Source organism: Mesoplodon bidens (genome assembly GCF_964165515.1).
Source record: "Mesoplodon bidens genome assembly, chromosome: 5".
Lineage (NCBI taxonomy): Eukaryota > Metazoa > Chordata > Mammalia > Artiodactyla > Ziphiidae > Mesoplodon > Mesoplodon bidens.
Genome location: NC_138161.1, coordinates 87924884 through 87937556, shown reverse-complemented (window position 1 = coordinate 87937556; position 12673 = coordinate 87924884). Strand labels below are relative to the sequence as shown.

Genomic DNA, 12673 nt, shown 5'->3' with positions numbered 1-12673 from the left:
AATAAAATTGGGAGTTTTTGTTACTAAGGACCAAAGGGAGAATGGACATTGGATGGCACTGGGCAGTTCCTGCTCTAGTAACTTAAGATGGAAGCTTTGCTTAAGCATGAATGAGAAGGGAAAGATTGCTGTGTACCCTATCATTTTCTAACCTGTGATCCACAGAACACCAGTGCTTAGAGAGACACAAGGGTCCCTTAAAAAGTGTTCTACAGCCAGACAGGTTTGGGAATGTGGAAAGCTTGGCCCTCTCTTGGAGATTTCCAGGGCATATTAATACATTAAAGGCTCTGAGAGGCCCTGCAATAAAGAAAGAGCTAAATTGCTAACCTTTTAAACTCGGTGTTCCCAAACCTCTTTGACAATGGAAATTCATCGCCTTTGGAAGTCTGGAGGGACACAGAGAAGTTTAGTTTGAGCTTCTTGGATTTGCAAAACTATTTAGACCCTTGAAAAGATGGTCTAAAGCCCCCATTCAAAAAAGTATCCACCCTGTAAAACAAACAAAGTTGTATATCCTTAGTGCTAGCCTAGTCATAGGGACAAAAGCCTTGAAGAAAAAAAATAGACCAGATGCCAGTGAAGCCTTGTCAAAAACAATCTGTTTAAGGGTTGTTGTTAACCAGCCATCTGTGCCATTAGTGGCGACACCAAATGATGCACTGGGATGGGCTCACACTGCTGTCTTCCAGATGACAGACCCCTGCCCCAGGCTGATGTTGATGGGCTCCTGGCTGTTTCTCCATGGCTCTTAGCTGTGCTGCCGCTCTCTGGAAGTGAGAGTCATAGGGGATCCAGCCAGCCAATACTAACCTCCTCATCCCACAGAGAGGGCCTGTTGTCCACTGAATGGTTGCTTATAAGTGTGAGGAGAAAGGCTCAAAATGCTTTCAAGCAAATGTGTGCCATTGGTCTGTTGGAAGCAGGCGGTAAATGAGTACCTTTGGGGGAAGGGTTAAGGCTCCTTTTTCCAAAATGGAACCTTGGATGCTTTCTTAATCTTTCTTACTTAATTATTTAGGTAATCAGTTCTTGTCTTTAAAGTCCATCTGCTGCAATTGTTCTCTTTTTTCTTCATCTAAGCATCTTTGAAAAGGCAAAATGCCAAAATCTTTGCTAGTCTGGTTCCCATCATTTCGACCTCGTGTTGCTGGAAATGCTGGAAAGTTACCTTGTCCTGACAGGCCTAGAGAGATCCCATCTTTGCATATCTGTAAACTGTATGATGCATTTCCCCAAACAGCTGTATAATCTCTGAGACAACCTGATGGTGGGAGGGAAGGGGCCGGGGTGGGAGGCCTTTATGTACATATTGACCTTCAGAGCAACTTAAATGTTCGAGCTGGAACAGACTGTGGGAGAGTTGAGGCAAGTCCTGGATGGTGGAGATCCCTTCCTTGTCCAAAATCTGCCATGTGACCTAGTATCCTGGAGAATTCTCTCCGGCTGCTTCATGGAGTTATGTGCCTTTCCCTGACTGCAGTTGTGTTGGAAATTGTCCCTGAAGAGAGTGGTGGGTTCTGTTTATTCCACATGTGCACAGGCAGGTTTGTGGCCACAGCTCAGGGACTCCAGGTCAGGAAGGGTGAGACGGGCTGTCTGGGAATCCCAAGAGTTGACAAAGGATTACAGTACCCAAGTCAGAATAAATTTCCAAGTTACATTATAAGCCTTTCTCAGCTCTCTTTTTAATTTTTTGTTCCTAATTATGCATGCCCATTTTTCCGATATAAGCCAGCAAACAACCATCAACAATTATGTAGAATTCTTTGTTTTCTCTTCTCTTGTAAGGAAATACAGTTGATCCTTGAACATCCTGGGTTTTAACTGTACAGGTCGACTTATAAGCAGATTCTTTTCAATAAATACCTACTATAGTACTACACCATCCATGGCTGGTTGAATCCATGGATGCAGAACTGTGGCTACACAGGGCCAACTGTAAAGTCATATGAAGATTTTCAGCACCCCTAACCCCTGCATCGTTCAAGGGTCAACTGTAATTTGGAGCTAAGCTAAATATGAGTGTGAATATACAAGGTCTGTAAACTGAGAAAAGTATATTTTGAAAAATCCCATTCATCTATGCTGATATGTACTTGTGAACAAGTAAATTCATTGTTTCAATGATATCAACTTGGCGATGTGTGATAAATCTTGTTACATCGTTTCTGGGTGTGAAATAAATTCACTTTTCAACACAAGTACCTGGAATTTACACCTGAATACTGGTGCCTACATTCTCCCTCCCCCCAGCGCCAGTTCCTGCTCTCTTCCCTTCTAGGTCCACTGTTTGAAAGACAGTGAGGGATTACTTCGGTTTATCAAAGGATTTTATTGAACACAGAGAAAGACTAAAAGTCAAAGGACTTGGGGTCTTGACCTTAATCTGCTACTAACTAGTTGAGACCTTGGACACGCCACCTAGACTCTTCTTGTTGGAAAAACCTATGATTTTATGAGTATATAGGACTTGCCTGCGCCTCACTTTGTTCTTCTGTAAAAAAAATGAGGAGAGGGATTTTACTGATACAATCTCAGAAATCCCTGCTCCAGATGTCAGAGATCTTATCGTAAGGTGGCTTTTGGTGGTGGAACTGGTGACACCAGTGGGGACATGATTCATCCAGCAGCTATTAAGTCTATAATTTATTAGATCTATATTATATATTTATATTAAATCTATATATATATATATTTTTTTCTTTTTGCGGTATGCGGGCCTCTCACTGCTGTGGCCTCTCCCGTTGCGGAGCACAGGCTCCGGACGCGCAGGCCCAGCGGCCATGGCTCACGGGCCCAGCCGCTCCGCGGCATATGGGATCCTCCCAGACCGGGGCACGAACCCGTATCCCCTGCATCGGCAGGCGGACTCTCAACCACTGCGCCACCAGGGAGGCCCCCAAATCTATATTTATGAGGTCTGTAATGTCCCAGTCACTGATCTAAGTAGTGGGGGCACTGCAGTGAACCAAACCAGTATAAGTCTTTCCTTCTTAGAATTTTCATTCTACGATAAGGAATTATTAACAAACACTTTTGAGTACTTACATATTGCCAGACATTGCTTTAAATGTTTTCTATATATTAATTATTTTGTAGTAATCCTTGGAAGTAAGTACTACTATTATCACTCTTTTACAGTTGAGTGATACAGATACAGTTGAGGCACAGAGAGATTAAATAATCTGTTCAAGGTCACAGCTAGTAAAGGGGAAAGCTGGGATCAGAGTCAGGCTTTCTGGCTGTAGTCTATGGTCTTAACTACTATAGTTTACTGCTTCTCACTGGCAATTGATTGGTTAACTTACAGTAGTCAGTATTCATCCTAGCTGATGGCAAAGTAAGAAAAAAAAGAAACGGAAGCTTTGGATGGAAATCTCAGCGCCCACTTGGTCTCCGTGTCTGGGACTCCAGGCTCTGATGGGAAGGAGGGGCGTCGAGCAGCTGTGGTACATTTTACTTCCGGGTTCCCAGCCACTTGCCTGGTTGCCTCTGCCTGGTTTGAGGTTATTGGCGCTTCTCCGGCTCCATGGTTAAACTGCAAGGCCTTCATCAACCCCACAGCCTCAAGGTAATTTCAGCATTGGCCATTTGTAGAGAAGTGAGAAATAGTGATGGGCTTGGATTAAAACTATCTGGATTTGGGCTTCCCTGGTGGCGCAGTGGTTGAGAGTCCGCCTGCCGAGGCAGGGGACACGGGTTCGTGCCCCGGTGTGGGAAGATCCCACATGCCGCGGAGCGGCTGGGCCCGTGAGCCATGGCCGCTGAGCTTGCGCGTCCGGAGCCTGTGCTCCACAACGGGAGAGGCCACAACAGTGAGAGGCCCGCGTACCGAAAAAAAAAAAATAATAATAATCTGGATTTGAATTCTGCCTCTACTACTGACAATACTGTCATCGTGGGCAACTTTTTTTTTTTTTTTTTTTCCGGTACGCGGGCTTCTCACTGCTGCGGCCTCTCCCGTTGCGGAGCACAGGCTCCGGACGCGCAGGCTCAGCGGCCAGGGCTCACGGGCCCAGCCGCTCCGCGGCATGTGGGATCTTCCCGCACCGGGGCACGAACCCGTGTCCCCTGCCTCGGCAGGCGGACTCTCAACCACTGCGCCACCAGGGAAGCCCCGTGGGCAACTTTTAATGATACCAGCAGCAAGGGCAATAATAGCAGTAGCTTTTTTGTTAAGCACTACTGTGCATCGTGCTAAATGCTTTATATATGTTGTTTCTGATCCTCCGAACAATCCTCATGGGATGTATGTTTTTCCTCACTTTGCAGTCTGGCCTTGGCTGCTGTTTCTACCACATACTATTTAACCTTGAGCAAGTTAATTCCTTGAAGCTTTTGTTTCATCATCTGGAAATTGGGGTTAGTCATATCTACTTCCCACAGTCGCTATGAAAATTAAATATGAAAATGTATATAAAGCATTTAGGCCATTGTCTATCCCAGAGACGGTGATAATGACCATTATAGCTTAAGGTCTCACCCCTATTAATCTGAAGAGCCAGGTTTCAGATCTCATTCTAGAGGCTGCTTCTTGAGGACAGGCGGGGGATGCAGCATCCCGAGTGGAGCAGGTGGGCCGTGGCAGGCGTGGGGAAGCTGGTCCACTGCCGCTGGCTGCTGAGTATGAGTAGCCGGTGGAACTGGGACCTGAACAGGAAGTGGGGAGGCTCCGGTCCCCCTGACCCGAGGGCTAGCAGCTACCAGCATTGAGGGCCGTGTCCCTTGAGGTTTGGCCGGGACCATGTCCAGAACCTGCCAGAGTTAGTATTGGTAAAAGGACGCCAATACTTTCTAGCCAAGCACAGCCGTAAGGGGCAGTGGGCATCCTGGAGTCAGCCTGCACTTAGCACCGCCCTTCCCAGAGGACAACCAAGGGCCTGTGGTATTGGGGAGGTGCCCAGCTTGTGTGGGATACAGCCTTGCAAAGACCGCAGGCCAAGCGGGACTCTCCCATTTTACAGATGGGGAAATCAGAATATGAGAGGTCAGATAACACTAGCAAGGAGCAGAATCCCGACGTGAAACCTGACATTTTTGCACCAATCCTCTGATAGCTCTGCAGAGCTTAATTTATATAGATGATCAAGTGAGAAAATTCAGCAACCAGTGTTTTAGCTTTATGTTATTTTTGTATGTATTTTTTACTTGAATTATCTGTCCCATTTGAGAGGCATGGCTTGGGCAGTATGTTTATGAAGAGAAATCTGGGCTGTTTTGTAGATCTCCCAGGAATATGCTCTCAGAGCACCTTTAATTTTTCCTGCATGTCGCTTGTCATTGTAATTTAATGACTGTGTACGTGTAGTTATCTGCTCATGTCTATTCCTTCATCAGACTGGAAGCACCAGGAGACAGGGCCAGTGTACCGCCTGCTTCCACCCCAGACAGCAGGTGCGTGGGAGGGTGCCGGTAGCGCCCAGGGACTGAATAAACCCCATTGTGCAAGACCGTTCGCTCCTCAGACCCTCACGTTAGTAGGGAAGGTCAGTGAAAAATGATTCGAGGGACCTGGCCTGGCTGTGAGTGCAGCACGGACTAGAATTGAGGGTGCTGTGTTGAGTCAGCACGATGGTTCCCAGTCCTCTACTTACTTTGGAATAACGATGGTGTTGAAAAGCCTGAAGGCTCAAGATAAATATGGAGAGTTCTCCTACTGTTCCTGTTTTCTTTGTCCTGTTTTGCTTTTGTAAGCATATGCTTGTCAGTTAGGGCTGAAACCGAACAAATCAGCTGCTAAATATGGTTCTAAGAGAAATAACATTTTGGTCTTTTTAAGGCCCATGCATTTGGAGTAAGCACAGTCTTTTAGCAGATGTCAGTAGGGAATCTGCGGGTAGGCAGTCATTCTGGGAGCCGTATCAGCCGTCCATATTCTGCGAGGGTTTATTTCACCCTGACACAGAACTGGTGACCTCAGGTGAAAGATCTGGCACAGAATGGCCATGTCTTGAAGAAGAGGAGTTTGGGAGAAGGGTTGTCTAGAGTCTGTACAAGCTCCCAATTTCTCTCTTGATTTCATTTTCAGAGAAGGGGGAAAGGGCTGGGAAGAATATGTATCATCTTTTATGGTACTAAGGAAGTAGTCATCCTAGTTATATATTTAGGTTTGGCTTTTCCAATCTTTGGGATTTAGTCCAGAGATGTTATTTAGTATTCTGATAAATCCAGTGTCATTCAGGGGACCTGGAAGAATAAAAGTATAACTCAGTGACTGGGAATATTAACTCCTAGATCTTAAATCACTCCACCCTGCTGAGAAGTCAGACTTGAGCCTGCCAATGCCACCTGAATTTCATCAGCTGATAGACGAGAGAATTCATTCCAGCATCCCAGGAGCCCCGAAAAGTTAATGCGTCTTTCCAAATGTCTCACTGATTTCTAAAGAGACACTTGTTTGTCCATAAATATCTGACTCTGTTTGTTAAGCATGTGGCGATCTTGGTTAATAAACAATCGGTGTTCTTTTACTGGCTTTATGAGTTGAAAATATTTGAAACACACGCTGAATTTTTCTGCAGCATATTCCTTGTGTATTAAATGAATTCTTTTTTCAAAGGGAAAAAGAAAAGGAAGGAAAGAGGTTAATATTTATTGAAGTCCTATTAAGTATCACGCCCTGAGCTAGTCTACACACTTTCACAGTCTTCACAGTAACCCTGCCTGGGACATACTATTGTTCCCTTTTTAGAGATGGAGAAACTGAGACTCAGGGCAGTTTTGAAACTTGCCCAGGGCTGGAGAGCTAGCAAGTGGAAAATCAAGGGCCGGGAATTCTGATTCTGTGAAGCTGATGGGGTGGTGAGTGGTTAAGGGCCTGGGGTTTGCAGTCTGACCCATCCTGGCTCAGCCACCCATTGTTGGTGTGACCTCGGCTTAGTGCTTACTTTCCGTTTCCTCCTCTGTAAAACAAAGACAAGGACAGCAACCACTTGAAAGAGTTGTGATAATTAAATAATCTATCCATGGAAAGTGCTTAGAATAGTACCTAGCACGTAAGTGCTCATGAAATGTTAGTGATTATTGTGATTTTTATTATTATGACTAATCAAATTTGCCTTCATCAGTAACTTGCTGAAAAGTTACATTTTCTTTCATGGAACAGCATGTCTTTTGATATGTCGTTATATTTCATTATGAAATAATGTAACCTGCTCTATCTTAGAATTAAATTTTCTTTTCAGCCTCCCAGCAAAGGTTAAGATCTGAATAAAGGCATGTGTAGCCAACAGGGATTCCTGACTTTGGTAAATGTCAATGATTTGCTCATTTCTCCTTGGTGTATGTAACCTTCTTCCATGCTGCCCATCCTGGCTTTAGGAGCCTCTAAGCAAATATGAGAGGGAGGATTAAGCTGATTCTTTTCTCTTACCCTTCCTGTCTTTGTAACATGATCATTAGGCACAGCATCTTCTCCTTGTTGCATTGCACGTGGCCGCATCCTGACAGCCTGTCTTCTCCATGTACCTGAGGCACAGCTTACAACAATGGCCCTTATGAATTTTCCTCAGAGCTGGGAAAACCATAGGAGCTTATGCATGTGACAGTTTTGTGCAGTTGGGAGCCGGGTCAGGGGGGTGCGGAAGGGGCAGTGGCTGGGACAGCTATGTCTAGATGGAAAAAGAAATGACGTAAGCTTGTTAGACCTTTGGCTCTACGTTCTGATCCCATTTTTTGTGACTTCCTCTACTTATATTGTGGAGCATTGTGGGACATCAACCTTAGTGAGTAAATAGTTATGTCTAGCAGTTGTGTGTTGGACACCATGCTAAGTGCTGGAAACACTAAGATAAATATGCTCCGTGCTTGCTCTCAGGCCATTTGTAATTCATCAAGAGAGAGAAATGGAAGAGGGGACCTCATTGTGTGAGAGCGGTTATCATGGAGCCATGCACAACGTGCTATGGGGGCAGAGAGGCGGGGGCACTCATTTGAGACAGGCTTCACAGAGGAGGTGTCACACTGGACCTTCAAGGATGGGCTTTGCCTCATAGAGAATAGTAGAAGGAATAATCGTGGCAGGCAGACAGTATGAACCGAGGCAGAGAGACATGGCTAAGTGTGATGTGTCAGGGAAGTGAGGTTTGAAGTGGTTGGATGTACCACAAAATGATGGAACATGAAGCTGGGAATGAAAGCTGGGCCTAAGAATGACAGGACCTTGACTTTCCATTTGAACCACCTTGTGTAGGATTTTAAAGCGTGGTGTGTTGTGTTTAGGAATGTCTATTTTAGAAGGATTGGTGTGAAGGATAGGTTGAAAGGAGGAGAGAATTGATTGAAATAAACAGTCCCAGCAAGAGATGGTGAGGGCTGTTGTATGAAGAGGGTGGAGTAGACGGATATGGTGGACTTCTGGAGATAAAATCCTTAGCACTTAGTGAACAACAGGAGCATGGAACCTTGGGGTCAGCCAACCTTTAAGGTATGGGCAGGAGAAAGAAAAATCTCTCTGAGAGACTGGATGACGGACTAGAAAGGAGGGGGTGGATTTCACCAAGAGTGGCGATGCTCAGCAGTGGCAGTGCCTCAGAGGGAACAACCAGGACAGACTGAGAAGAGACCACGACAAACAAGAGATCGAGGTCACTGGTGAGCCAGGAGAAATTACTTTAGAGTCCTGCAAGAATGGAGCACACAGCTGAATGCTTACAACATTCAAGCTGTATCAGTATTCCCCAAGAAAGTCTCTGACAGTTATATGCATTTGTGTAAGGGAATATTCACAAACATCCAGCTGTCCAGGTACTTGGATTGGGGGAGAGGGAATAGGCAAGCTTAGAGTCAGTGCTAAGTTCAAGTGTCCCTGAACAATAGCTCTGCCTTGTGCTTTCTAGGGTCTCAGAGAGCCCCCTCCTTGCAAACACCATGACTCTAATTGTGTCGTTTTGTCTTATTACTATCTGCATACTGTAGAAGGTAGATGCTTGGAGACTTCTCTTCCAGTTCCAAGTGGGTCCTCATTTCTAGCCAGGATGCTTGCTTGCAGTGGATGCCATGGTGTGTCACCCCGATTCCCTGTCCACTGTTGAGGTGCTCATTATCCACCTGCTGGGAGTGTAGGCGGCTAGCGATGGTTCTCACCTGGGAATTGTCCTCGGCTAAAGAGTGTCCCTTCACCCAAGATCATAACCTCTGGGACGGGGATGGGGGACAGCCTGCACGCAATGACTAGTCAATGGAGGTGGGGTACAGAGGCCCCCATGCCTCAAGGTAGGGTAATTCTGAAGAGTCATCCCAACTCCAGAGCTCCTGTGGGAGCAGATGAAGTCATTGTTCCACTGCATTGCATTGAGTTCCTTCATCTGCTCAGTCCAGGCCTTCTTCACTCACTCCCCACTGGCGTTGATTATGAGGCACATCCCAGTTAACCCTCTGTGTAAATCTCGGTGGTTCTCAGAGTCTGTTACCTGGGGAACCACCCTAATTTGACGACTGTTTCCGGTTTGGTTGCTTACCCAAGGCAGGATGCCAATCAAACTCTGTAGTCCCTCTGACTTTTGCTTCTGAGCCCGTTGATGTGTCCAGTGGGAAGAGCCTCTCTCCCAGCACCTGGAATGAAAGTCTTGGCATTGAACCTTCTTGGCTCCGACTGGCTGGACCAATATGCCTATGAATGGACTATTTGAGGAGAGGAAGGAACCTAGGAGTCAGCTGCCTGGTTCATATTGAGACCTGCCCATTACACCCCAGCCCTGAGGAGAGGTCTGTGAGGTGGGACAACCCCTGGGTGTAGAAGTGGGTCCCGCTCTGCACCTCCCTCTCCTGCCACCCTCCTTACACTTCCCGGGCTCCTTACGGCAGCTGGTACTCACCATCCTACATCTCCTTTCTTTTGTTCATATTTTTTTTTTAAGTCAAGAAAAATGAATATTGAAAACACAATTGAGGGGCTTCCTTCCCTGGTGGTACAGTGGTTAAGAATCTGCCTGCCGATGCAGGGGACATGGGTTCGAGCCCTGGTCCGGGAAGATCCCACATGCCGCGGAGCAACTAAGCCCGTGCACCACAACTGCCGAGCCTGCGCTCTAGAGCCCGCGAGCCACAACTGCTGAGCCCGTGTGTCACAACTACTGAAGCCCGCGTGCCTAGAGCCCGTGCTCCGCAACAAGAGAAGCCACCGCAATGAGAAGCCCGCGCACCGCAAGGAAGAGTAGCCCCTGCTCACCGCAACTAGAGAAAGCGCGTGTGCAACAACGAAACCCAATGCAGCCAAAGATAAATAAATAAATAAATATTAAAAAAAAGAAAACAACACACAATTGAGATATTTCAAGCAAATGTAGGACCTCTCTTGAAATTTGTTGCAGAAACACCACTGCGCAAACTACTGGGAAGCACAGCTTAGAAACAAACAGCAGCTTCCACCATTTGTGGGCTACTTCTCCCCCTTTTCCTCATTTCTTTCTAATTCCATTCATAATAAAACCTGCTGCTCTAATGGCCTAGTAGTTTAACAAACACGATTTTTCTTTCCCATCTTGAGGCACCTCCCAGGTGGCCTTGACAGTGACTTTTAGCTCTGGGGTCTCCGTCTGCAGACCTCTAGGTCCTTTTCCCATGTTCTCCTGTCTCATGGTTCCATCTGGGATGATGTCCACACCGCCCTGACCAGGTGGGGCATAGCTGGAACTTCTGGACTTCTCCATCTGTCGAGACATGAGTCTGGAGTGGGCTTTCTTGCCTTCCTGGCTTTATAACAATGGATAATGCTAATTGCAGTCTTTGTGAGTGACTAAGTGCTTCCGCTGTTGCTGTTTTGTCTTATTTTTTTCTTTTTAAATTTGTTTTCTATGTGAGATCTTTGAAGACACATCACAAAGGGCTCTTCTTGGGCCTGATTTGCTGAAGACTGTCACTTTAAAGAGCTCTAACTTGTCACCTCCAACTCATTTGTCCCCTTCCCTGTGAATAGCAGCCCCTCTCCCTTTAAATGCTACTAGAGGTGTGGGATTCCTCAGCTTAAAAATGATTCCTGTCAGATATTAGGTTTGCCGACTACGTGCAGGTGTGGTGCTAGGCCCTCACTTACTCTTCCCCAGAGCTCTGCTGGGTAGATGTCCTCCCCGTTTTATCTGCGTGGAGACTGAGTTGCTCTCCCAGGGGAGAGATCTGGGATCACGCCGCCAGACAAGGCAGAGCTGGGGCTCAGCCCAGGCCTGTCTGAAGCTAAAATCCAGGCTTTCCCCGCCTGCTTCTCAGTCACTGTCACACCATATGGCAGTGCTCGTAAACCTGTTGACTGGAGAGGGGAAATGCTTTTTAGGCCAGAGGCTGACGTTTTTTTCATTTGTCCCCCAGAGTTCTTTTCAAAGTGAGTCCGTGCCTAACATTTAAAAATGAGATCTCACATGAAACAAAATGTTCAGTTTTTCTTCAAAAAAATCTTCAGACCTGGCAAGACTGTGCTCATAGGTTGACATGACAACGATTGGTTCCAGCTGGCCCCCCTGCCCCCCAAAGGGGACGTGACTTCCTCAGTTTGTCCCAGGCCCCTGCGGCCCCCTCACTCTTTTCCGTTACTTGCCTGGCCTCTGTGGACATGTATGTTTGGGATTCGTGAGCTAGGCCTTTAAAGAAATCATTTCTGTACAGTTAGGAATCAGAGGAGGCCAAAGGCACTTTCTGTCTCTGAGTTGAATCTTATAGGCTTTGATTTTTCTTTTCGACTTTTGGGGATGGTAATTCGGTAATAATATCCACGATTATTGGGTATTTATTGAGCGCTCTAACACAGCTGACTCTGAGGGTTAGCAGACACCTGTTCGGTGCTAAGAACTTGCCTAGTTCTCCAGTTTCCTTTGCATTCTAGATCCTGCCTGGGACTCTCCAGGTCCTGCAGGAACTGGAGGCCAGCCGCAAAAGCGTATTTTGCAGAGGCAGCATTGTCGAGAGGGGAGATGAATCCAGAGAAATACTTTCTGAGAGAGGAAGTTAGGTTGATTCCATTTTCTCTTGGAAACTGTTGACTTCTGCAGGGAAGATTGCCCCACAACACAGGAGCACTCCTTTCTGAACTGCCAGTGTTCCAACACAATGAGCAGCTCAGAAATGTCAAACAGAAGGATCTTCAAAATTAGAACCCCTTCAGGATGGTGAGCCTTTCAGTTTAGCCCAATGTACCTACAAGTGTATTTCCATTTGACAGTGAAAAATGAATTAATTCTTTTTTTTTATTGTTTCAACGAAGTCTTGTTTCCTTTTGTCTGATTTAAACACATCTCATAGAAATGTAAAATAGAAACAAATAGATTTTGACTCATTTCATAGCTGCAGCTGAATTAAATTTTAATGCTCTTTCATATTAACATATGAGAGCCCCCCCAAAGCTAAAGTTGTTATTTATTTGCTTATTTTAAATGCGTATTTGCTTTTGATTAAGACAATGGCTAGAATATCGTTTTGACTTTTTATTGTTTATTTTCTTTCAGGACCCTGCAGGGATCTTTGAATTGGTGGAACTTGTTGGCAATGGAACATACGGACAAGTGTATAAGGTAAGTTCCTTGAGCCTGAACATGGCTTATGTGTGGTTTCGGTTCATGAATGCTGAATAGTAGTGCTGTGTGTTCTCACTCATACATGTCTCATAACAGATTTAAAATGAAATAATATACTTGTTAATTGACTCTCCATCTTTTTAAATGTATCTGTAGTCCCACTGCCTAAA

General features: G+C 45.8%; 1 protein-coding gene across 5 annotated transcripts in view; it reads left to right on the top strand.

Moving 5' to 3' along the window:
- TNIK (TRAF2 and NCK interacting kinase) overlaps positions 1 to 12673 on the top strand; it is a 412416-nt gene that overhangs the window by 81716 nt on the left and 318027 nt on the right. For all 5 annotated transcript variants that reach the window (XM_081235887.1, XM_081235886.1, XM_081235888.1 and 2 more), the window contains exon 2: positions 12435 to 12500. In XM_081235887.1, the coding sequence (XP_081092013.1) occupies positions 12435 to 12500 (66 nt within the window). The remainder of the gene's footprint in view (positions 1 to 12434; positions 12501 to 12673) is intronic.